General features: G+C 33.5%; 2 protein-coding genes across 3 annotated transcripts in view; both read right to left on the bottom strand.

Annotated features, from left to right (window-relative positions):
• Positions 1-24888, bottom strand: part of LOC122516830 (serum response factor homolog) — a 34209-nt gene extending 9321 nt beyond the window's left edge. Inside the window, exons 1-3 of the mRNA XM_043635007.1 lie at positions 23684-24888; positions 19226-19477; positions 939-1044 (exon numbers count right to left, since the gene is read on the bottom strand). Coding sequence (XP_043490942.1) covers positions 939-1044; positions 19226-19477; positions 23684-24241 — 916 coding nt within the window. The 5' untranslated portion in view covers positions 24242-24888. The remainder of the gene's footprint in view (positions 1-938; positions 1045-19225; positions 19478-23683) is intronic.
• Positions 24889-25234: 346 nt separating this feature from the next.
• On the bottom strand, positions 25235-27089 carry LOC122516855 (mediator of RNA polymerase II transcription subunit 29). Of its 2 annotated transcripts, XM_043635051.1 has the most exons (3): positions 26809-27038; positions 26466-26572; positions 25235-26343 (listed from the first exon to the last, which is right to left on the bottom strand). In XM_043635051.1, the coding sequence occupies exon 3, from the start codon at positions 26319-26321 to the stop codon at positions 25740-25742; it is 582 nt and encodes a 193-aa protein (XP_043490986.1). In that variant the 5' UTR covers positions 26322-26343; positions 26466-26572; positions 26809-27038; the 3' UTR covers positions 25235-25739. The 2 variants fall into 2 exon arrangements, with proteins under 2 accessions (XP_043490986.1, XP_043490987.1); XM_043635052.1 differs by lacking the exon at positions 26466-26572 and having other exon boundaries at positions 26809-27089.
• Positions 27090-27459: the final 370 nt, after the last annotated feature.

The raw sequence follows: 27459 nt of genomic DNA, 5'->3' as shown, positions 1-27459 counted from the left end.
TCTTTTAAAACGACACTCCCGAGATATTCGTGACTACTATACTACTTTCGTGTATTCGCAAGAACTCGCGATCGGAATTTTGATTTTGTCTGTCTCTATCCATCGTCAAACGAAAGAAACTGAAATTTAGCAACTTTGATAAAATGTATAAAATGGATCAAATGGTTCAAATAAATAAAATGGATAAAATTCAATAGGATTGAAAGAGACAGAACCAATCGTAACGTGTAAAATCGAGAACGTGGGAAGGTAATTTTCCAAGAGTCTACGTACATAATATTATTGCTTATAAATTCAAATGAATATATATAAGTGTACGATGTTGAGAAAATATATCGATCAAAATCGAAGCAGATCTATTCCATACGATTCCTTAGAAGTTCAATTTAACGTTTTGCGTATATTTTTTACTTCGTTGATACAAATATTTGGATAATAGAAAGTTTCGACAGTGGATCATGCGGATGGTAACACGTTCAAATACTAATCGTTGAATACTGAAGATTCCACTGTACTTACAGTGGATACAAAAACAAAACTAAATGCCTAAAATATTGTAGATGTTATATAATAGTACTGGTTCTTGTGAAAACTTATTATTTGCAATTTGAAGGATCTGCTGAATTCTGGTAATAGTTGAGTCTAATAAAATACGTGTCAAAATAAAGAAATGTAAACAAGATGGAACATGCACCTAAACTATTGGATGATAGTATTGTAGGATTCGTGAAAAAATTGGGCCGTTGGACAGACTGGACCGGGACTCGAACCCGGATCTTCCCGCTTTCCGGGCGACTGCTCTTTAACCAATTGAGCTATCCAGGGCCCACCGTCCAATCTCCTCACGAACGCCTACTTAAGTGTTTGGCTTGGAGGTGCTCGCATCCCACAGTATATATACAAAATTGTAATTAATCATATGAATGTATAATGTGTACCTGAATGATTTTTTGCGAGGTCTTTAGAAACCGGTGAATCGCCGTCGCTTGTATCACCGTCGCTTTCGTTTGCGCAGACATCCGATCTGGGTGACGTTCCGTCTTCCTGTAAACAAATAAAATCATTTCAAATGTTATTATAATAAACAAAAACAAAATTCACACAGTTTGATAATTTGAACAGTAAAAGTACCAAGACCAGTTTTTAATTTTGCAGTAAAAAATTGCATTCATTGTTATTTACTTTAGTTTACTTTACTATTAATATTATAAATATTGATATTTCTAAAGATCGTTTCTTTATTATTTAAACTGACAAAAAATTGACTATTAACTGTGTCCAATTGTATAAAATATAAATTTTGTTTAAAAATTATTTTTAATAACTGTTGGTAGATTTAGTTTTAATTACAAAATAAATTGTAGTCTTATATATATATAATCCTAATCACATTATATATATTTTATTATCGTAGTAAAATAATTCAAACTTTTCCTTAGTTCAAAAACTTAAAAGAAGACAATGCCTTTAGATAGTATTAATAATTGTATAACTTTTTGCAAAACAAAGATTACAAAAAATAAAAAAAAATTTAAGTTCTTTTAAGAATTGCTGGGTTTCTGCATAATATTCGGTCTTATTTAATCGTTAGAAAATTGTTTAAAACCAAACAAATTCCCCCGTATTTCTTTAAACGTCAGTAAAAGTCGTAAACAGAAACGAATCTTAGAAACTATGTTTCGATCGATAACAATAGCTCGTTGAAGCTGCGTGTAAAATGTGAAGTACTTGTAAATATATATAAAAAATAAAACTTATGAGAATTCAGCAGTCCGTGCCAATCTTACGTAGACAATAAACTTTAAAAGACAAAAGAATCGTAGAATGTAAATGAATTTCAAGAGTTTAACTGGTAAAAGATATTTTCAATAGTTGTTTGTTTGGGAGATGTTAATGGAAGAAAAGAAAGGTTGCTAGGATTATTGCACTTACAAATTAATATCTCTAAAAACTTTGGTGCGACCAGGAAGATTAGAATCATTCCAATAAGATTTTTTTCGATGCTTTTGCTTCAATATTGTTTTAAGAGATATCGAAAGTCAGCTGGAACTCTTTCTTATTTGATATTATTCAATACATTTGTGTATTATTTTTACTCAAGTGATTTGGATCGTTTCTAAGGTAGTTGTATCGGTATCATATCGATACGAGAAGTAAGAAGTGGAAGTAAAGGATAAATGAAATATGAGAGTTCCGAATAAAATTCTCTAACGTCCACGCAAAATGGTTTATACAACCATTGACCAACGTCCGACAATACACCTACAAATTTCTGCATCCTAGTATCTCGCATATAAATATAAATATATGTATATGTGTATATATGTATGTATACACCTAGAACCACCCACACGCGACTCGTCCAAACGAATTCCTTCTCTCTCTTACAATCCGAACGCGTCGAACAAAATACTTTCACTCATCGGAACCTTCGACGTCCACCGACGTTTTAGCTTCTTCCCTCGTAGCATAAGCACGTAAGTCCGTCTAGTAAGAAAATTCCATGATTTATTTACATTATTTTCATATAAATGCACTAGCAAATGTAAACGATAGATCAACAATAATCTAAAGCTAGATATTTTAAACATAAAAGCAATCCATCGATTAACCTTTCGATTTTTTCTTCTTTCAAAGTGAAGGATTTCGCGCGGAAAACATCCTGTGTTTCTCTCTCTCTCTCTCTTCTTCTTCTTATTCTTATTCTAACTACCGAAAAGTAAAGGAAGAAAAAGAAGAAACAGGAAGACGAAAAGGAAGAAGGAGGAAGCGAATGAACGAAGTGAATACGTTGAGTAGTAACGTACACTTTTTTTTTTTGTAAATGCGTGCGTGTTGTGTATATGGGTGTATGTAGTACGTACGTTACGTACGTACGTAAGGAAGCAAGCTAACAGAGGAAGAATAAGAAGAAGAAGACGAAGTAACGAAGGAAGGAACGAAGGAACGAACGAACGAACCAACCAACGAAGCAAGGAACAAACCAAGCAAGCAGCAAGCAACCAACCAAGCTCTACCTAGCGGGGAGAGATGCGCGAGCTTGTTCGCGCTCCTTATATGGCCATCCAAGCAGTCTGAACTCGGCAATGCGTTTCCAGAAGAGATTCTCACAAATTTACGCGGTACTACGTTTCCATCGCTACTTTCTACTCTCCCCCGCGCTAGAAGATACCTTTTGCCGTTTACTACTACCGAGAGGATACATACTCGAAATGGGGGAAGAAGAAACGGCGACCTATGCGTTTTAAACGCCCGCTCTCGCTTACACCAATACATCCACACCTATTACATACACGTATCTACTGTATAGAGAAAAAATAGATGCAACCATTCCCTCTTCCTCCTTCTTCTTCTTTTCCTCCTCCCTTCTACACCCCGTTCGAGTAACCCGTGCGAGAATTCACGATGAGTATACTTCAAACCGAATCCCTCTCTCGAGGTTATACTACTCCGTCTTTGGAGTCACTACTTCTTCTTCTTCTTCTTAGTCTTCGTTTTCATTTTTTCTTTCTTTTTATTCTTACTCGTCAACTTCGTCTTTCTCGACTTTGACTAGCTTCAAGATAGATAGATATATATATATAGATAGATAGATAGAGAGAGAGAGAGAGAGAGAGAGAGAGAGAGAGAGAAGTTGACTTATTGTGGTTCGAGGCTTGATAACTCGCGGTCGATTCGCTCGATGGTACGCGTTGCTCGTAATGAGCGGAAAGGATGATCGTGGGTGATCTCGAGGAGAGTGAGAGTTAAGAGAGGGAAGGATTTCGTGGAATACTCCATTTTATGATTGTTGCCTTTACGTAGATGTATATGTCTACCTTCAAAATCTATTTTACATTATTTGTAGTAGGCATTTTTTCAATTGTTTGATATCAAACATCGTTTGACTTTTCTGTTTTTTTCTCTTTTGGGGAATCGGAGATAAATGAAAAATTTAGTATAATATCGGCAATAAGTGCAGGTAAAAAAGATTTAAAGTGACAAGGAACGACTAACTCGACCGGATTCCACTAGGCTTTCTGGCTTCGTTTGAGTTATTATTCCGGTGGGTCTCCTGAACGTTCGCCGAGTCCCGTTCCGCGGAATTTAGTGAACCAGTGCGACCGCCAATATCGGACCACTTCCTTAATGCGTTACGAACTCGTCGCTGACGTTACTCCACGTATCCCACATTTCCGTGGAACAATTTTTTTCATAGCCCGGTTGACCAATGAAATGTATAACTGGAATACGTTGCATATTAAACTTAAACAAGAAAATATTGCTTTTTAATTTCTTCCTCCTTTTTTCTTTAATTCAACTTTTGAACATTTCTAGACTAATTGTAAGTTAAAAAAACTCAAGATCATTTATCAAAAGATCATTTACCAACGTTTTAGGCACTGATACCTTGTCTCTACCCTTCGGGAATTGTTTCCATTACAAAATGGAGCGAGGCCGATGCGTAGAAACGATCTCTCATGTTTTCCACTTAAAATCAACACCGATCGCCTTGTAAAAAGGAGATCCTATCGATTGCTAATCGACGAATGAAACTAATTCAAAATTCCTAAATTATCCAAATTTAATGAATACACAGTGCTGAAATAATTTGGAATTTTGTTACGTAAAATTATGTATATGAAACGTAAACTAACAAAAGGAATATTTTTAAAGTTATACTTCTTTTTCTATAGAAATAAAGAGAGAGAGGGAGAGAGAGAGAGAATTGTCAGGTTTACCGAAAAAGTTACGCAAGTTGATTTCTCACTTAAAATACATGCATACATACATACAAACAAGAGAGCGATAACTACGAGCGTGTGCCTACGCCGCAACCACAAAACACGAGCTGAAAATTATATTCCTTGCGAGTTTGTTCGTAATAGGCAACAGCGTCGTTCCGCTTCAACATCATCGTATATCATTCTTCTTCGTCTATTTTACCGTATTCTCTCTTTCTCTCTTTGTAGATCCTTTTTTTCCTTTTCCTACTCGTTCTATTTTTCCACCCCTTCCAGTACTACTTTTTTTTTGCTGCATGTAATTCTTTTTCTTTCCACGCACGTTGGTATTACGTCCTTAAGAGGAAGAATTTTAGGAAATAGTGAATTATCGATGCAAGAATCTACATTTTTTTTTCTAATTAAAATTTATAATCCTAAAAGTGTAAAAAATAGTTTCAACCGTTCAAGGCCTTTAACACATATTATGTTGAAATTTAGTTTCAATATTAGAAAATTTATTTCAACTCGTGAAATTTTTATAAAAATAAATATTCAATCTTTAATCAACTTTTGCTAACCGAAAGATATTTATAAAATAAATAATATTTTATTTTATTTATTTATCATAAATGAAATAAAAAAAAGAAATTACCTCTTTATTATTAACATTAAAAATTGGGCTTTGAAAAGTTTAACGAAAAACAAGAAGCATAAAAATGACATAATGTTTCGACTTCTCAATCCTTCTACAATTTAAGATTTACCTTAAGCCATTATTATTCGATTTTCATTTTTATCTTTTATCGAAAAGTGGTTAGGAGAACGTATCTACCGTACTATTAACACCTACATCTATCTATTCGCATAGATTCGCCAATTATTCGAGTCTATCGTTATTCTACCTTATTCATAGTATAATCTTAAATAAGCATGTATGTATTGCAAGCAAGAGTTACGAGAAGTTTATTGCGTTATAAAGACGGATAACAATAGACTAAATAGTCACGTTTGGAAAGAATGGAAATGTTCAATAATATTGAAACAACAGATATTTAAAGTTAATAATGAATCGAACTTTACACAAACGAAATGGGAAGTGAATTTTTTAAATTTTTGTTCCAAAACATTGGACACAAAATTTCACTCAACTAATTGAAAGAAAAATAATTATGTTGCGGTGATGTTTAGATTGGTAATCAAAGTTTCCTAATTGAAAAAAATTCTAATTACTGATCCTCGGTAGGAAAAACTTTATCAGAAACTCAAGAAAGAATTGTAATCTTGTACATCAATCCGAAGAAGTGCGTGACCTACAGTCGTCCGTTTACCCCTTCATTCCCTACTTACATTTATTAGTATCAGTATTGCCTAATAAAAATGTCTTAATTAAAAAAAAAACTCTTTTAATAACTAATTTTTATTAGAAACAAGCTTTGCCAAAAAATCAAATAGTACAAACTGCAATAGTAAACCGAAGAAGTTCGTATTCGATAGCCATTCGTTAAAACTCTTCGAACAAATTCATTAGTACTGGTATTGATATCGACATAGAAAGAGAGATAAATAAATAAATAAAGAAAGTATAATAAAGAATGTAAAAGCAACGGCAATAGTATATACTATAAGAAAAAGAGGAAAATAAAGTTAAGTAGAGTGGACCACCGGGGTAGGGTTGTATGGATAAACCGGCTCTGACTTGGGGATAGATCAATGAGAGTTGACGAAAATTGTATGGGCGCGTAATGTTGCTATTGATTTCTTTTTCTTTTGGTCCACTGGTAGAATTCAACGGTAGCTCTGTTTAAAGAGTGTACATAGGTCGTCTTTGTGGTAGTCGTCGTCCTATCCTCGTCTTGGTCGATCGCTTCCGAGTCACCTTTTCTACCCCCCATTACAGTCGGGCGTGTATAGAAGGCGCGACAAAAAGCGGCATTCCTGACTCTTAAGTCGGATTCTATATAAGTGTCTGCCATCGCGAACATTGCCTGTATATGGCGACAACCGGGCTTTGACAAAGGTGACCGTATATGGCATTCGGCTTCCACCTTCCATACGTGCGTACGCGCCTCCGTTCGTTCCTTTTATCTTCCCTTCCCCTCTTTGCCATCTTTTCTCTTTCTCTCTTTCTCCCTTCTTCTTACTTTTACTCTTCTCCCCACCTCTTTTCTCCTCTAGCTTACATATTCTCTATCTCTCTTTCTCCTTCTTATTTTCTTTCACGATCGAGCACCTGGGATCGACACACACCAACAGAACGCCTATCGACCACCGTTCAAACGCACGGTGTCAAATCGTAAATCCATCTCTCTCTCTCTCTCTCTCTCTCTCTCTTTCTTTCTGATTTGTGTGTGTGTTGTTTATTTTTATTTATATTTATATCTTTCTCTAAGGTGGTTCATGACGCGCACGATCGCGCGACGAATGAAATGCGATCACATTTTAAATCCGGGGATAAACCCCATGAAACCAATCCCGCTGACTGTAGCGCCATCTCTCCGAGAAACCTGCAAAAACTACCCCCTATAGCGTATGTGTTAAAATTGCTACGTGTGAGTGTGTGAAAATACGCTTATACGTGTATTTGTTCCTCGTTTTTATTTTATTCCTTAAACTTCCATTTTGCGATCGGTAATAATGATAAAAAAGAACCAAAAAAACGAAGGAAAAAAATAATATATTTTCTACGTAAAAGTAAAAGGGTGATGCTTCGTTAGATAATTTCTATCCATTGTATCTTAGAGGTAAGAAATCTTGACGTTTGATTTATGGCTTCGTTGAGTTTAAATCGATTCTTTTTAAAAGACGTTCACCATTCAACCTGTTGAGTACAGACACTTGTGTCAATGTTAAAACATGTCCACCCAGCGTTCATCCCCATTCGTTCTTTCTTTTTTCAGATTTCAATTTGTAAGAAACGATTAGAACGAGTAATGTATATGAAATATTTAATTTCATTTTGTAAGATTTATCTTCCTTGTTTATTTCACATCTTAATCGTCTCACCGTTCGAACTGAACCATTATGGTTATTTTTTTTAAATAATTATTAATGAATACAAGTATTAAATCTGTGCGTTAATGTTAAAATAACGAGATTCTTTTTAGTATTAAATAACAATGTTTAACAAGGTGTTACCCTTCATTAATCCTTTTTTTCTTTTATTTTTTATTTATTTATTTACATTTCGTTGTAATTCTTGCTTTCGTAGTACGAATAGAAGTTCCAATCGACTAAATCATTGCCTCTTCTTCTCAACCACGAGCCGTGTTCAAAAAAAAAAGAAACAACATTTTTCTTTCACGTCCGGCGAAGGGCGAAAGTGCACGATTCGTATGTATCTATATTATTGTATTATTAATTATATAGGATACGAAGTCCTCATAATTGGTACAGTTTTTTTCTCTTTCTTTCTCTTTTTCTATTTCTTAGACTTGTGCTTGGAATATAATGTAGAACGTTAACAGTATAAATGCGATGATAGTACGTGAGAGCCATAACAATATATTATTTTCTTTTTATCGAAGTACAAAGAAAGAAATAATTAAAAATGGACGCGTCTTCCTCTTTGACCCACACATCTTTTTAAACCTATTTATAAACTATATTATAATAACTACGTATATTTGATAAAATTTATAAGCCTTCAACATTTTTATGATTCGTTGCGAAAAATATTATAAACGAATTTATGGTTCTTTATTTACTAAAATTACAAATATTAATTATTTAAATTTGCCTTTTTTAAGATAATCGGATTATCTTTGTTAACTCGGTTACCTTTTTTTAAAGTTGTACATGATATGACTAAAATACGCTATTTTTAAGATGATCAGAATAACAATTTCTTCTACAATTGTACCTAAAATTATTACAAAATTTGCCATTTTGAAAATGATCGAATTATTCAATTTTTCGTAATAATAATTGACTCTTCAGCATTAAACGATGGTTTAACATTTTCTTATATCGCTTTTCTCTGTTCGCGATCATAGAAAATAATTCAAGATGACTGTATTACAGTCATGCATGATTAAGATTTGTTTGGACCACAGAGAAACGATTACACCTACCTTATGCACCATCCGCCTGACGATTTTCTTTTGATTTTTTTCTCCTCTTTTGTAGTATACAGAGAGAAAGAGAAAGGAAAAAGAATGAGAACGAGAAATCAAATGAGAGAAAAAGAACAAGTCTGACGACCTCGGTTGTAAGCAAACGAGGGTGGTCGAGATATGGTAACAGGAACGATCGTACCGCCGACAATGCCACTTTGCTATGTCAAGGTGTCTACTTCGGGGTAAGACAAGAGGTAGACGACGACGTCTACCTCCTCCTCATTCCCTTTTCTCCACTCTCTTCACAACTTCGTTTAAAACTAATGGCGTTTGTCTCGTACGAGCTTCTTATTCTCGTCCAATTCCTCCGATCGTAAATAAAATAATGCAGTAGTAAAATTTGATCTTCAGGGCCTTTGACACTTATGTGAATATTTAGGATTAAGTTCTTTACTCGCAAAATCTTTTAATCAGGAAAAATATTCTTCATTATTATAAGATAAATTATTTTGTTTATTTTATTTATTAATCATAAATAAAATTGATAAATATTAATTTGTCTAATTATTATACAGATTAGGTTATCCTAAATGTTTCCTAATTTTACTTAACAAATTTTATATACGTACAATATTTTATTTTATTTTTATTTTACTGACAAAGGGAGAACCAAGTTGACAGGACACCGATTTTTTTTAAATTATACACATTTGTAGGTATTTATCAGGACCATACATTGTGCAAGCAGTAAGATTCAATATTCCGTCATTTCCAAGAAAACGAAGGGAGGAGTTTCACGTGCATTTTTATATATCAGTTCGTTTCATGTTAAATGAAAAAGTTATTCTTTTACAGTTTAAAAGAAAAAAGAAATTATACAAAAAATATATATAGGTGGACTGAAAAGTTCTGAGTCTAATAAATTACGATGGATTAAAAAGTTTTGAGCCTAATGTAGGGTAGAAAAAACCATAAAGCTTAAAACTTTTTAACTTACCTTCATGTGTTAAGCTCAAGACATTTCAGCCCTTCTCGAATAAGGCTCCAAACTTTTCGATCCACTTTTCAATCCTTATATTTTCTTTATAACTTCTTTTTCTTGAATTAAAGTGTAAACAATTTATTTTATCATTTGAGATGAACTGGCATGTAAGAATGTATGTGATACTTCTCTCATCATTTTCTTTGATACGGTATTGGGTCTTATTGCTTGTACAGTGTATGGTGATGATGGACCTCTACGACTATGTAATTGTATAATTTTAAAACAAATTTTGTCTGTTAATTTAACTCTTCCCTTGTTATATGCGAACTATTAGGTGTACAAATAAGTTTCCGCCGTTTTAATGTAGATAGCGCGGCGCGGAGTTTCCGTTAAATTTCGCAGATGATATCCTGCTTAAAAATTAGTTTGGACGTTTAAGAACAACATAACCTATTAATATTATTGATTTCATATTGGTAAAATATAATTTTTTTTAGTTGAAAATGTCCAAATTTGAGCCAAATAAGCGTCATTTGCGGGAAATATTAGTTTACTTCTTTAATATAAAGAAATCTGCTGCTGAGGCGCATCGATTGCTCGTAGAAGCATATGGTGAGACTGCTTTGAGTGAGAGAACGTGTCGTGAGTGGTTTCAAAAGTTTCAAAACGGTGATTTCGACGTAGAAGACAAAGATCGCAGTGGAAGGCCAAAAATTTACGAGGATGCAGAATTGGAGGAAATATTGGAGGAAGATTCATCTCAAACACAAAAAGAACTTGCTGTAACATTAGAAGTCACTCAGCAAGCAGTCTCACATCGTTTAAAATCATTAGGAATGATTAATAAACAAGGAAATTGGGTTCCGTACGAATTAAAGCCGAGAGATATTGAACGCCGATTATGCTTAAGTGAAATACTGCTTGCTAGACATAAAAAAAGGGTTTTTCACATCGTATCATCACTGGTGACGAGAAATGGATACATTATGATAATCCAAAAAGAAGAAAATCATGGGGATTACCAAGCCAAGCGTCAACATCAACAGCAAAACCGAATATTCACGGAAAAAAACTCATGCTGTGTATTTGGTGGGATCAGCTGGGTGTAGTGTATTATGAGTTGCTTAATCCGAGCGAAACAATCACCGGAGCCCTCTATCGAACACAATTAATGCGATTGAGCCGAGCTCTGAAGGAAAAACGCCCTCAATACTATTCTAGACACGAAAAAATTATTCTCCTGCATGACAATGCTCGTCCACATGTAGCGGCTCCCGTGAAAAAGTATTTGGAAACACTTGATTGGGAAGTGTTACCCCACCCGCCGTATTCACCAGACATTGCACCGTCCGATTATCACCTATTTCGGTCCATGGCACATGCTCTGTCGGAGCAGCGGTTCAAATCATATGAAGATACCAAAAATTGGGTTGATTCGTGGATAGCCTCAAAAGACAAGGAGTTCTTCCGACGTGGGATCCGAATGTTGCCTGAGAGATGGGAAAAAGTCATTGCAAGTGATGGACAGTATTTTAAATAACCTTAAAATTACCATTCTTCTAGAATAAATACTTAATTTTTAATAAAAAAACGGCGGAAACTTATTTGTACACCTAATATTTTGCTTCTATTTTTCTCTATATTGCATCTATAACTCAATAAAATAAAAAAATAAACAATATCGTCCACATGAAATTACTGGAGAGCATCAAAAAACTTTTAAATATCTAATATATGAGTTCAGATTTATTAATCGCGAAACAACTTTTTAAAATCAGAAAAAAGAAACAAATTTCAATTTTACTAGGATAAATATTTTTTTATTTTCTTAAATTAATCATAAATAAAATAGATAAATATAAATTTGTCTAGTTGTTGATGAAATAAAAATAAAAATTTCGGCCCTGAAGAAACAATTATCATCGGCCATTCTCTTTCTCTTTAAATTTATTCTTGCAATGAGTTCTATCTGACAATGAGAGGTTTAGTAAGATGAGGAGAGGGAGAGAGAGAGAGAGAGAGAGAGAGAGGAAAAATGGGTAATTTTTTGAAGAAAGAATTTGCCGGTATTTCGCAAAAGCTTTAATTAAAAAGACGCGTCGTTAGACCATGGAAGGATAAAACTAATGGCACGAAAAGCGTTCACTGATCTTTCTCTCTCTCTCTCTTTTTCTCTTACAAACACACTTTCTCTCTCTCTCTCTCTCTCTCTAACTCGTGATAGTAAAGCGTGAACACTGAACCAGTTTGCACCTTGACTCGATCCGTCATCAGCCGTCGTTCGTCACCGACGGGGCAGGTGGGCAAATCTAGCTTACGATCGACGATAAAACGAACAAAAAAAAGAATTAAGTACGGGAAAGAGAGAGAGAGAGAGAGAGAGAGAGAAACACTACCATTATGTCCTTTTAAGAAAGTTTAAAAGAACGTGCAGAATAGTTCCATGATTCTCGATAGTCGCCTCGTTAAGGTCGCGTTATATTCCAGAGAGACAATAAGTGGTACGACGAATCGATCCCCAGCATTCGTAAGTATTTTTCTAACCATTTCAAACTTTTTTTTCTCTCTCTCTCTCTCTCTGTCTATCTTACTATCTCATTCTTTTTCAAACGTCAAAATAACCTTGCATAGAATAAGCTGTATAATTGGAACAATTTTCAGTTCCACTTTAACAGTTATTTTTATCCAAGTTTATCCATTATTTCTCTCATATCAAACTAATTTCTAAAGTTATGAACAAAAATGGCATCCCAATCATCTTTTGCATTTTTTTTTTGTTTAATAATACAAAAAAAATATGCAAGTGATTGAAAATAATTTTTGATCGATCCCGTTACACGATTTATTCCAATAAAAATAAAAATAAAAATAAAAATAAAATGTAAGAGTAAATGATGAGTCTTCGTTAAATATCAATATAATTAATCTCAAATACCCCGAATCAGTTTGAAAATTGGTAAGACGATTGAATCGATGTGTCTTCGGGCAAAGATCTTGTTCAAGGTATATAACTACAATAAAATTAAATCTTGACGATTATCGAATTAGTGTCATCCATAGTTTTTTATATGGAGATGAACGAAGGACTAATACGCACACATACATATATACACATGTATACATGCGTGTAAGCAAGCATGTAATTACTTAATTAAGTAAGTAAATAAGTAAGTAAGTAAATAAGTAAGTAAATAAGTAAGTAAGTACGTATATCTCTCGGAGTTCAAAATGATTACATAAATTTTTGTACAACAGATGATCGCAGTGTTATTTACGCTCAATATGAAACAAAATAAAATAAAAAACACACAAATGTGTTAAAAAATCGATCCGAGTTGTGTCATTGTATAAAGTTCTGCAAAATTATTGTAGTACTCGTTTCATTTCGTTTACGCCCAAAAAACTGTTACAGATCATCATAATTGATAAGATCGAATTAGTTTGCAAGGACGCGAATCGATCCATTATCGATTCCTAACGGCAGGTAGTTTCCCACCTTTCTGTCCACCAAATCGAATCAGCAAAAAGAATATTCTATACGAAAATATGTCGAAAAAAGAGTGAAAAAGATAAATGTGTATATGTGTGTATTCGGTAATTATGACAATGGATTGAATAACAAAATAAAAAAAATTTATTTTATGATTTATTTTAAAACATAAATAATTGTAATATAAAACAAATCATAATTTTCTTTTCTCTATTTTTTTTTAATTAATCCACCATCATAATTACTGGCGTATAATAAAAAGAGAAAGAAAGGATGAGAGTATTGGATAAGCTGGTAGTGCTATTTTTAAAGAAATAATATGTTTATATGTAACATATGTATATATATGTGTGTGTATGTACGATATATCTATATCTATACATATATATAGATGTATATGTATGTATATGTATATATATAAATGTAATATAAATATTATCACAGTATTTTACAGCAATATACTATTTACACAACGTCATAGACATATATCATTTTTTTGTTCTTATTTTACCTTCATGTTTTCTTGCTTAATATAAGGCATTTCAGCTGGACGTTTACCGTTAATTTAATTTAATTTAATATAATTAATTAATTAATCTATATATATATATATATATATATATATATATATAATTATTAAACGTCATCTCGTTTTGTACTCTGCGCGTCCTTTTCTTTGCACTTTTTCTCAAATCTACGCATTTTATTTCGTACTAATACTACGTAATCAAATATTACGTTAGTATTATATCTCCTTTATCGTTTTCCTTAAAATTACTATACGTGGATCTTTCCTTGCCATGCAATACAAATTGTCTACAATTGTTTATTAAAATAGTACCTTTCGATCGTTCCTTGAAAAATTCTAAACGGATAGCAAAACAAAAAATTCAAACAAACAAAAATTCGAAAGATCCACGAATAATTTAAAAAAAAGAAAATAGTAAAATAAACAAATAAAACGATAGACACAGATATCAACAAAAAAACAACGCATACAACACGGACGCACACACATATCTTTATATACGCATGCACAATTTCAACGACTAATTATAAGATTTTTAATTTAATTGACTTTACTACCCCCGAGCGATTCCAAAACAAAAATATTAAATAAAATTAATACAAGATATAAAAAGTTTGATTTTTAAAGGAAAAGTGGCGAAAAGCACCAATGTGAGGGGTGGAAGTGTGCGAACATTGGACGGAAGAAACGAAGATCGTTAAAAGTAAAGTATCTACTACTTAAAATCTAGTAAAATGTGAGAAATAAAGGAAGAAATGTAATAAAAATAAAAATAATAATAATAATATAATAATAATAATAATAATAATAATAAAATAATAATAATAATAATAATAATAATATAATAATATATTAATAATAATATATTAATAATAATAATAAATAATAATAATAATAATAATAATAATACAAATAATAATAATAAAAGAAACAAATACTATCTACTGGACATGCCATTTCGGTACGCAACACTTTACACAACAACGTACGATGCACAATAACAAGAACAACAATGTACGATTATTCGAAATGCACAGCAATGCCAAGCGTGCACTGCCGGGGGAGGAAGAGAGAAAGAGATAATATAAAAATAAAAAATAATAAAAGAGTTCAGAGAGAGAGGATAAAAGAAAGAAAAAGAGAAAGAGAGAGAGAGAGAGAGAAAAAAAGAGAAAGAGAGGAGAAAAAAAGAAGAGATAAAATTTCTCCTCTTCCTTTTTGCACGGAACTCGCGCTTACACATATAAGGTGTTTCTACCTTCCCCCTTTATTTCACGTCGGCGGAGAAAGCCAAAGCTTTTACAGAAAGAAGAAATTAAATAAAATATCAAAATATAAAAAAAAAATGAAATAAAAAAAAGAAATATAAAAGGCTTGCTCGCTTTTAGAAAGGAGGAGAGGAAAGAATTGATAGGAAAAATATATTTTTTTAATTTTTTTTTGTAAGAGTAATTCACGTAGAGAAAAAAGGAAGGGAGAGAAATAAAAAAGAATTTTTAACGATAACGTATCATATCCTGTCGAGTAACACGCGCGAAGACCACCATATGACCAGTACGATTTTTTTTTCTTCGATTAATTCTCGTTTTCCTCCTCAAAATTGGCGATTCATATTTTTCGTCGCGACACTTAAACGAACGACGATACCTATTACGATTTGTTATGCCAGAGGTGACTTTCATAGTGTGCACACACACCACACAATTATTTTCTTTTTTTTCTATTCTTTTAAATTTATTAATGGTAAAAAAAGAAAAAAAAAGAAAAAAAAGAAATAATAGAGAGAAAGAGAGTAAAAGAGAGAGAAATAGAAAAAGAAGAGAGAGAGAGAGAAATAAAAATAGCAGAAGATTCTTTTGCCACGAAGATATCCTGTTAGAATAGTTCCAACAGGATAGTTCATCACAATGAGAAAAGTTAATTATAATATTGTAGTAATCTAATAAATCTACGATTTACAATAATTTATACACGTTGATTTGTATCTTCTTTTTTGTTTCTTTCCTTTTTTTTTGTTTCCCTCGTGTCATGTTTTCTATTCTTTTATCTGGATTTGTATTATTTTTATCTTTTACTTTTCATTTTAATCGCGCGCATCATTCCTGCTGATTAAAAATCAAAAAGAGAAAATAAAATCGCGTCCCATTTGAGACTCGCGGGTTGAAAACGTCTCTCTCGAAGACACGAAAGTTTGTCTTATAAATATGATAATGGCTATAGTTTTCATCGAGTCGATCGTCGATTGATCGGATGCCCACTTTTGGACGCTAGTTTTTATTTCTTTTTTTCCTGGGTGTGCATGTTTGTATTAAAAAAAAATAATAATAAATGCACCCGTAACGCGAGAATCACATCGACCGCATTCTTCTTATTTACGAGAATGAACAAGGCTACGATTAACGATGGCTGCTAATTAGCATTTCTTTCGTCGTTCGCGAATTCTTTAAACTTCGATCGACGAAGCATTAACGATCTAATAAAAAAGAGTACCGTTACAGAAATTCTTCCCACGCTGTATACTCACACTTTATACAAATTTTATATAAAAGATGTTTCGTAATATATGTGACCCACTTCAGCAGTGAACACTTAAAACAATGAAAAAAGTTCATAAAAACATGTGCCCTATTCGATCTTATTTCAAAATTACAATCACTTTTGCGTTGCAATAATTCACGATAACTAATCTTCATAAAAAGTGTTCAAAATGATCATCCTCGGTTTGGATTTCTAAACAGTGCTCTGTGTCTTAGAGATATTTTTTGTGGATGCAAACCTAAGGTGATCATTCGGAGTACTTTTTATGAAGATTAACTGTCGAGGATTATTCGAACACAAATGTGGATGTAATTTTGAAATAAAGTTATATAGTACACATACGTTTGTAAGAACTTTATTCAGTATTTTTGTTCCACTATTTAACTTCTTTTCTTAATTTTTAACAATACAACATATTGAAAGAATATCGTAAATGTAAGATTGTTCAGAATATATAACATATTTTTTAAATAATTAGACAAAAAAATTGTTTGTTAAGATTGATGCTTGATCGTCTTCGAAGAGATATAGTGTGATTACAAACGGGGAGGAAATATTTTTGAAGATTTTACATAATGTATATGTAAATAATTAATAATTAAGTGTTATAGTTCTAACACGTCTCTATAATCTATGCAATGACGTGCAAAAGTTTATTTAAGTAATTTAAGGCCTTACATACGTCCAGAATTTTCCAAAATTCGAGTTTTTTTTTTAACAGATTGTGTTTTCTATAGCTTTAGGTTTATTTCTGTGAAAGTCAATTGCAAAAATTCCCCATAGATCCAAAGTTATGGTAGAAAATGTGACTGCCCGACAAGAGTTTATATTAGTGCGCGCAGATAGCTGTCTTTTGTTAGAAACAGTTAAAACTTTACACGCGTTTTTCTCGAAACTACTTTTTCCACCATGGTCGACATGATTACTCATACAGTTTTTAATATTTTTTAATGTGATTTTTTTTTAAATATTCAAAATCGTTTTCTCTATAGTTGTGCCAGATTTTGGATACTTTGATTTAAAAATTTTATGAAAATAATTAAAATGTAAAATTTATGACGTAAAACGTATACTTTTTTTTTAATTGCCATAAATTGCTAAATTTTCCGAAATTCAAAATTCCGGCTCGACAACTATAACTATAACTTTATTATACAAGAATTTTTTTAAAGATCGATCAAAATTTACAGGAGATATCATACAGACCGGGGAGCAACTTTTTTTTCTTAGTGTCGTGGATCACATGATTTTTTTATAGTAATTTTCGTAAAAATAAAGTAAAATAAAATTTTGTATAAAGTTTAAATACCAATAAACAATGTGCACTATTTATTTTTATTAATTTCTATTGTTATCCCTACTAAAAAATTATTTTCTTTTAGCGCATTTTTGACGCTGCTAGACGTATGTAAGGACCTAATTGAGAAACAGAATTCGATTATTATTCAATATTATTTTTTATAAAATATTCGACATTCCGTTCTTATTTCATATTTTTTCTTTCCGCGTTAACTCGAAAGTGATAAAAAAAATAAGTACGAAACGTGTGAAGAAAAATATCGCTTTTCCTCTTTGAAAACTCGATGTTTCTCATTGATTGAAAACAGCAATCGACGGACGATCGATGTCGTGATAGTTTAGCCATTAGACTGAATCAATCTTTCCTTTTTACCAGTTATCCGAGTGTTACTTGCGAATGACGACTATGCACCTCTCTTCAGCAATAACATAACGCTCCTGCTTCCGTAATACGCGTCGGCTGGACTAGATTTGTGCGCAGAAAAAGGAGCCCCGTTGGCATTCTTACGCTCCTCTTCAGCCTCTTCCGAGGTTGAGGACGCGTCGTCTTATTCGGATCGCGGATAAATAGTACAAAACCGTTAAAAGTTGTCCTAACAGTTTCACTATTGATTTAATAACATTTGCGAATCGTTTTTGAAGCAATTTGTCATTTGATAGGCGACTGTCGAAAGGACAAATTTTAAACGGTCTAAGAAAAAATCAAAAATTATCTTCGGCAGTCCAAGCATCGAGAATAAATAATAAATCATTCTGCGTGATACGTAAAACCGCATGTTGCAATGTGATAAAATCGAACAACAAAATAATAGGGGGCGGTAAATGATAAAGGAAAACGTCCGCGAGCCGTATATCGACATATAAAAGCTCTATTTATCTATCTTGGACGGAATCGAACGGATAATATGTACGTTTGTTTGTATTTTTTCCGATCGGATTTAGAGTAGCACAAGAGAAAAATGCTTAGTGGTGTCAAAAGTAATCAGGGAAGTAGAAAGTAAGATCAGGGTGGTGAGGATGAGGAGAGGAGGCGTTGGAAGAAGAGGACTCGGGATCGAGGAAGGGTGATGGGAAGGGTGGTAAATAGGAAGAATGACGATGGGGATAAGAATGAGTGTGGGTATGAGGATGAGGATGAGAATGAGGATGAGGATGTGGATGGGGATGTGGATGGGGATGAGGATGAGGATGAGGATGGGGATGGGGATGGGGATGGGGATGAGGATGGGGATGGGGATGGAGATGGGGATGGGGATGGGAATGAGGATGGGATAGGATAGGGGAGTTTAGGTGGTACTACCGTTGAGGATGCGAATGAGACATATGAGGATGGTATGCTGCGTGATGAGGTGGTAGGGGCGAGGGACAGGATTGTTGATATGGTCCACCGGCGAGCATCGGTCCAGGACTGGAACAGGGTACGAGGTGCGAGCTCGGCGATGCCGCATGCGCATGCGCGATCAGATGAGCGTGCTGCGCGTGCGAGGGCGGCGCGTGCTGCGAAGCCGGCGGTGGTGGCGGTGGCGGCGGACCCGGATGACCACCGGTCGGTCCGCCGCCCGCTCCAGGATAACCACCGTGTAGGGAACCACCGTGAGGCGAGCCATAGACCAGTTGCCTTACTTTCTGCTCCTCGTCTCCGATGTTGTAGGTCAACTCGGTCTCCTCAAACCCAGTCGCCGACATCCGCTGGTCACCGGAGGAACCAGAAGGCGGTGGGTCTGGACTGTTCAGACACGTTTGGATCAACGCTTTCCCCGCCTCGCTGGTTATCATTGGTTGCAGTTTGCGCGTCGCGAACGTGTACACGTGTCCGGTCTCGCTAGCTACCAACAGCATCACTTGCGTCCCGGTCAACGTTGACAACTCGTACGCCTGCGAATGCACAAACAAAAAGATCTCACCTATCCATATCTATCTTTTTACATTAATATTTTCATTCCCTTTGCGAAGCTTCCATTTGAAAGATCACACTCGAATACTTACTTATAACATGTTTCTTTGTTTTTAATATTCCTCCAAAAAAATCATTAAAAATTATCCTTATCAAAATCGCGATAGAACCTTTAACTAGAGATTGCCGGATTAACTTGGGCAATTAACCTTCATTATTACTTTAAACGATGCGTTGATGAAAACCTTATTTATTAAGTGCGTGCGTGCATGCATGCATGTTCCTTCTTTCTCTGCTCGTTAGACTTTCTAATTAGATTTTGTCCGCAGATATATACCGAATATACCCGTCCTACCCTTTACGCGCATTATAAAGAGATAACGATCGCGAGAGGAGAATATAAATACGCGTACTCCTGTACGCAGCTGTTACCCGCCCGGTCACGTGACTATCGGTTACACGGAAACTTCGAAGTACCGCGCGCAACTCTTTCTTTCACCAAAACTATACCTACAATCGTTCGAACGAGTCAATATTTAAGAATAATGATTACAAAATTTAGAATATTTTTCTGTATATTTAATACTGATAAAAAATGGAATATTTTATTCAAGATTGCATTTAAATTAATTTACATAAAGAATAATTGTGATAATTTGTTACGAATTTAAAAAGTGTAAAAATTATTTTTAATGTTTGTGTGTAATGAACTCGTATTTTGGTTTAACTATACTACTAAGCAAATAAATAAAGGAGAATGAATGAAATCGAAAAGGAATGCAAATTACATTGCGACAAGTCATCGATGCGCTATACAATCTAATATACAAACTAAGCCAAAATCGAATGGTCGTTCAAAGATTATACGTATAGGTAGGTGAATAAGAAAAATAGATAGACTTTTTAACTCAAAACCTAGTCGTTATTAATCACACGTAATGGTACGATGAAAAGAACAAAAAGACAAAAGAAAGAGAAATCCGCGTTAATGTAAGTGGTAAAAAAAAAAGGAAAAAAAAAGGAAAAAATAGTTGATACAGGATGGCCTTTGATCGTATATACGAAGCCGTTAGACTTTGGATGACTTTTGAGATGACTACATGTATTTTAGGAGATATTAGGATGCGTTGCTATTATTATACTACGTTTCTACTCCGACAGTTACGCCGGTAAGCTACGAAAGTGAAGGAAAGCGAGTATAAATAAACCGAGACCGTAGCCTTAATCGCGCTTAGGCGAGCTATTTACTTACATCGCTCGCGTATTTCCATAGAATTGATAAAAAAAATACGATCTTGATTAATCGATCGATCGATCCTTCCGGTAGAAATCGATCCAATAATCAACCAAGTTATCGTTTGTTCAAAATTTTGCTTCGTGTTCATGCATATCCGTTAATCCAGATAAATATGACTGCTATCGTTTAATTATCAATTCAAAGTAAACTTCCTGTTATTTTATTTGTAGATTGCAACATAGTGTTGTGCATGAATTAAAAGAATTTTGTGCAGATATTATTCATAATTTACATGATTCTATAAACAAGAATCAATAGTAATTCAAGAATAACTTGTTTATCAAATAATTATTCATTCAATTCTACTATAAAAAGGTGAATTTTTTCATATATTATTGAATTCGTGTTATGCGAAGAAATTTATAAATAATACAAATTAAGGTAATAAGATTTGTGCTATATGAAAACTGTTTTCACAATACTCTGTTATAAAAGAATCGAGTGTATATATTTATCTATAATTTTATATTTATATCCACATATAAGATAAAAGTAAAAGATAAAATATAATTGAAATTTAAATTGAAACAAAAGAAACAAAATTATTGCTTACTGTTAGATAAGAATTAGGTTCGATCGAAGGATTAGAACAACAACTACAATTGTAATACTCGTTATTTGTAATTCAAAATAATAGGTTGATTGGAAATTAATTTTATTTTTTTTATAGAGATTTAATTAACAACGTTTATCGATACCTAACCTTACTCTAAACTTCAAAATCATTTTACATTCTATCAACAGATATCTCGGATGTCATTTAGAATATTCTTGCGTTTCGATCTGTCATGCAGATAATTTTTTGCCATTGTATCAAAAATAGAAAATCCAAGTGAAGATTTTCGTCAGATTTTTTTTTTATTACCGTAAATGTAATAATATAGTGCAAGGGAGAAAAAACTTCGTGCCATTTACACAAAGGATATGTTCAATGAATGCCAGAGTTAAAAAATGTTTTTCGAAATTTTGTTATAGTAATTTTGATTTCAGAGATATGCTACGTTTAGGTCGTTCAATTGAAAAGGATGGAAGCAAAATAAAGGTATTGGGGGATGCTAATTGTCAAATAAAAACGTAAAAAATAACTAAGAAATTGAATTATTTTCCATTGAAAAATAAGAAACTATTTTCCGAACGACCTAATAGTTGAAGTAACAGTTGAATTTAAAAAGTCAGATTTAGAATTAAAAAGAAAGGTTAAAACAAAAGAAATGAAATATTGTTTAAACGAGGATCAAGTTTGATTGAAAGATGATTATAAATATCGTGCTCGTTCAATGTAATTCAAAATGAATGGAGAAGAAATACCGATGACGAATCAACTCCCTCTTTGAACTTACGTATTTATCATTAAACTGGTTACTTAATCGTATAGAATGGAAACTAAGGAAGAGTATGTAGACAACTTGAATATCTAATCCACGCATTATAAAATATGTAAAACAAATGTAAAGAAGAAACGTCCATTTAATACGTGATTTATTACGATCTTACAGTTGGTATAATGTTTGCATCATTGTTGATACGAGTATAAGATCGATTAATCAGAAAAGGATTTGCAATTGTTTGGCTCAGGTTTAGTCTCTATCGAAACGTTCTTGAAACTAAGTAAAAAAATATTTCTTTTTCCAAATTATTAATTGTGTGTGTGTGCTAATTCATTTTTTTTTAATATTTAAGATTTTATCTGTCATTAAAAGAAGGAAATAGAATCTAAAAAAAGATATTTCAATATCGATACTAAGAAAAAAGGAATTTCATTAACACTTTGAACTCGTGCATTACATCTGAAGTGACAATAACAATTTATTATTTTAGAATATTTATCAGTCAATTATTTTGATTTATTAGCAAACTTTGTTTCGTAAAATTATACGATATGAATAAAATAGAAACCATTAATTTTATTTGTACAATCAAACCACAATTTCCTTTAAAAATAAAATACAAACAGACTCCCAAAAATCCTAAAACAAATCGAGTTCAAAAAGCTAAATAATTATGATAAATTGTCTGAATTATTTTTACTTCAATTACAATGCGACTAATGAAATTATTATTTTAAGTTGCAACTGTCCTAAACAATTAAATCTCTTACAAAGAATGAACTATTCATTTTGATTTCAATAAAACTAACATAGTTGTACTATAAATAACTTAATTATACTCAATGACGGATTCTCGAAAAATCATTCGAATATTTAATCGCAAAAGATTCAAAATCCACTTCTGACATTGTAGGAATTTGGATTTATCGAATTTCTTGATTACTTTCCCAGGAAATAAAATGATTTGTCGATTAATTGACGTAATTAACTCAATTACAGACGTTCGACTTGACCGAATTTGATGGTTCAAAAAGCGCGCGTGAATTCAGCGCTCCTGCGTAATTCAAATGAATCCGCGCGAAAGCTATTTCTATGCGCCGCGCGCGGCTTTAAACATTTTTAGAACTTACTCGCCGTGTGTAACTTGATCAACCAAACAAAGCGTGCCGAAGCAACATATGTATTTGTTTTTAATCACTTTGCCGTATCATTCGAATCGACATCACGACAGGTTTTATACAAACTGAACGCGAGCGAGCTCAAACTTGATGGGGGCTTGACGAGAGAAATGGAGGCAGATAAAAATAAACTCAAAGCTTAACGAGGAAAGGAGATATGTGTGGAAGAATTTTTGTCTTTGAAACTACAAATGGAAATGTGAAAAATTGTGGATTAGTACTTTTTTTTTAGGCGCACGCGTCTTTTGCACACGCGTCATTTTATGAAAGCGCCTGGGGTTTTTAACTTATGACGAAACGAAAATACAAGGAGAAAAGTGAATGGAATATGAGGAGGAGAGTGAGAAAGAGATATAAAAGTAGTATGAGATGGGTTAGACTAACCTTCTTCATGATACCGGTCTTCCTCTTGGAAAACGTGGTATACCTCCTAAGCTTGTTATCGATGTACTCCATTTTAATCTTAACTCTTCCTTTCGTCTTTTTTCCATTAGAGGGTGGTGATTTTTTCGGTTGTCCAAGATTCGTGAATGACTCGTCGAGATTATCGGCAACACAATCAGACATTGTCATACCCTGTTGTTGCTGCTGCTGCTGCTGCTGCTGTTGTTGTTGTTGTTGCTGCTGCTGTTGGGAAAGTGCCTGTTGCCTGGCGTTAGTGTCGTCGGTGTAGCAAACATCGGACGTGGTCCTCTTGATGCCTCTGCTCTGGACCGAGGGGACGCCGGGCGTCGGGCCGCCCCCGGGCATCATGGTGGCGCCACCACGTTGGCCCAACTGAGAAGCAGCAGCAGCAGCGGCGGCGGCGGCAACAGCAGCAGCACCGAGTTGGGAGGTAGACGCTCGCCCGTACATTTCCGTGGCACCGTCGCTACCGATCATCCCCATGCCGTAGCTGAGATTCGCGTAACGACCGTCCCTTCCGCCGCTAGGGTTGTCCATCACGGAGCCCCACACATTTATTATTATCTACTAGCAGCCCTCGATCGAGCTCGATCGCCGCCACCAATTCACGTAAACCAACCGCCGCTCTGCTTCCCACGTGATCGATCATCTAGAGGAACACGGGACAACAACGCGCACTACACGAGCGCTCCCCGCGAACTGTGTGCGCGCGGTCCTATCGTAACTTGACCTACGTGCTCGAAGCGCTGCCTTCGCGTACCCGTGCGCGCCATCTACCCCCACCACAGCAAGCCTGCGCTGTTAAAAACTAGTCCACCCTTTCGAAATTCGATCCTTCCCATCAAGGACCTTACATATTTACCCTTTCTAAAAATCTATTTCAACCCCTTCTATCTTTATCCATTCTCTTTTCCCAGATTCGATCTCTATTTATTAAGATATTTCATTTCAATTCCAAGCCGCGGAGCGTTACACGGACCGCCGAGAGGGCGTCCCCGGCTGCCATATTTAGAAGTAGACGTTACCATATTAGGGCAAGTTTGCCAAATATGGTGAACAGAGGTGGTCCTTCCTTTTCGAATGATTGCACGGCGCGTCGCGGCAAAACACCAATCCAACTGACAGTAGCGCTTCCTGCACGCCTTTCCTGCCCTCCCTCCTCTCTCTCTCTCACTCTCTTATGCTCTTTGAATACATGCTAGCTACGATTGATACCACGAGCGACGGATAACAGTTCCTCTTTTAAGAACGGTTCTTTTCTCTACTGTCGATCCTCTATGTCCTCTTCCGATCGATTTTCTTATTATGTTTTACCTTCGACCGATTTCAACGCTATTAAGAATTTCTTTACAGAATTTACTTAGCCTTTTTCTTTTATTAAAGTACTGTATATATAGGATTTTTATTTTATTTATCAAATCATCTTCTTAATCAGATTCTTTAACGTTTTTATTTAGGTGATACCCGATATCGGATTCGTTTTAATCTTTTGCGATTATTTTCAATAGAAAAGAAAGAACATCTAAAATATACTGTTAATAAAGAAATTTACTGTTAATACAAAATCCCTTTTAATACTATGTATTATTATTCAATGATATTATTTACAATCGTCTTTCATTAACATGTATCTATTATCATACGTATTTCAATAATATTTTTAAATCAATTTTTTATGAGAAACAAAAATGTACTTTTCTTTACATGTCATATTCTAATCCTGTTTTACCTCTCATAAAATACATCTTCCAAGTAATCTATGGAGGATATAATTACATTTCTTTTTATTTATGTACGAGTATGTACATACATATATTTTCTTAATCATCGATATTTCGTGTTAACGCATTTTAGACGTCACAAAATAATCAAATTTTTTCACTTATTATAACTTATTTTCTATTTTACTAAAACTATATATAAAAAAAATGTACATAATAACTTATATTGATACTGTTAGTATTCTTAATAACATTTTCTTAGGAATTCAATGACAAAATGTATTACAAATAAATCCTTCATAGGTATCAAGAGTTCATTCTCCTGGTGCAATTGTACGTGCCGCAGAAACCAAAGTATCATGCACCTCTTTGGCATAGCCCACTTGGGCACGTACAGTCATTAAAAATTGAGGATACGTCAAAGCTGGTCCTTCTTGAGCACTGACTGTGTCAGTGCGAGTTGGCAAAACAGTCATCGGTAGATATCTAATTGAACTTGAATTTTGCGACAAACACTCAATAGACGTTTTTAAATGTAATTCCATTTGGTCGCATATAGAATAAAATTCCTCCATATTTTTATTGAATCTATGATCCAGTTGATCGATTCCCTTCAAAGATCCAATGTCTACCAAACTGTTTTGATGTAAGGTTTGAGCTGCCGTCTTAATTCCTACTGCCAAAGATTCTCTCAACGGTCCGACCAAAGATTTCACTTTGGAAATATTATCCAATTTTTCCTGTGCTTGTTGCTGTTGCTGCTGCTGCTGTTGCTGTGCTTGCTGTTGTTGAGCTTGTTGTGCTTGTTGTTGATTTTGAGGCATTTGAGGATTTACTGGCTGTGACAACTGATTAACAGCCATTGTTCCTTGCTGTTGAATTGGTGGAATATTCATTCTGCTTAGTTAACGTTGTTCCCTGTTAATACCCATTTTTAGTTATTTATTATATTTAACATGTTATCTTATTTGTTTAAAAAATAAATATATATATGTTATAGAAGAGACAAGAAAAATGTTTTCAAATAAACTTCTACTTACAAATGTTTCTATCTTCAGGTATATCTGTTTATATAAAACTGTACTATTTCAAAATAGAAATATTACCGCAATGTTTTAAGATTCTATATCCTTGACGCAAACATAACCTAGTTTAAACGATTTTAATATTAGCAGTTATTTAAAAAGATTATAGTTTGCTAATATTATTATTATTATTTCCTACAAAGTCATAGCTTTAGTTGATTTTCTTGGACCATTGGAGAAGCAATTCAGCTTATTCCAATGGAGTAAAGAATTTTCAGACAATATGTGTAGTCTGTAGTCTTATTATTACTATTATTATTATTATTATTATTATTGTTATCAGTAAATAGATATTTACCTTTTAGAGATTTGTTTTGTTTTCGAAATTATGACAAAATCGTTAAAATATTTAATTTATTTCACTTTGATTTTATTTTGTAAGCAATGTAATCAAATTAATGCCTTCAAATTCTGATTCAAGATTCAATGTCAATTATGAAAATTTTATTATTATTAAAGTTATCAATCGTTTACTTTTTACGTGTAAAGTAATTAAAAACTGTAGATTTTAATAAAAATATATGTAATATTTTCGTACATCATTTAATATAATGCAATACACTATATTAAAAAGTCTAATAAAGTCGATCGTAATCGATTCAAATCGATTATTGAAACGAGCATTACGAGCAAATACTTATGTGACCACACTTTTTAAGATCACCCAATCAACGAGCGTCTTTAATTCGATTACGAGTCAAGTTACAAATAGAATTTCTTTTTTTAATAACATTTATTAATTATTCCTTCGCACATCACTAAGCATTTTAACAATTAATCTATTATGAAAACATAATATAAGTTATGAATTTTTATTTTTTATAACCTCAAATAAAATAATTCTACTAAAATAATAAAAACAACTTATTTCTTGAAAAAATTATCATTCTTACCAATTTTAATCTGTCCGTAATAAAAAATGATCAATTTGAAAAAATGAAAATCCAAA

This window comes from Polistes fuscatus, unplaced genomic scaffold (genome assembly GCF_010416935.1).
Source record: "Polistes fuscatus isolate 324 unplaced genomic scaffold, CU_Pfus_HIC Scaffold2, whole genome shotgun sequence".
Classification (NCBI taxonomy): domain Eukaryota; kingdom Metazoa; phylum Arthropoda; class Insecta; order Hymenoptera; family Vespidae; genus Polistes; species Polistes fuscatus.
Note: the sequence above shows the minus strand (reverse complement) of the source record. Positions and strands in the feature narration are given on the sequence as shown.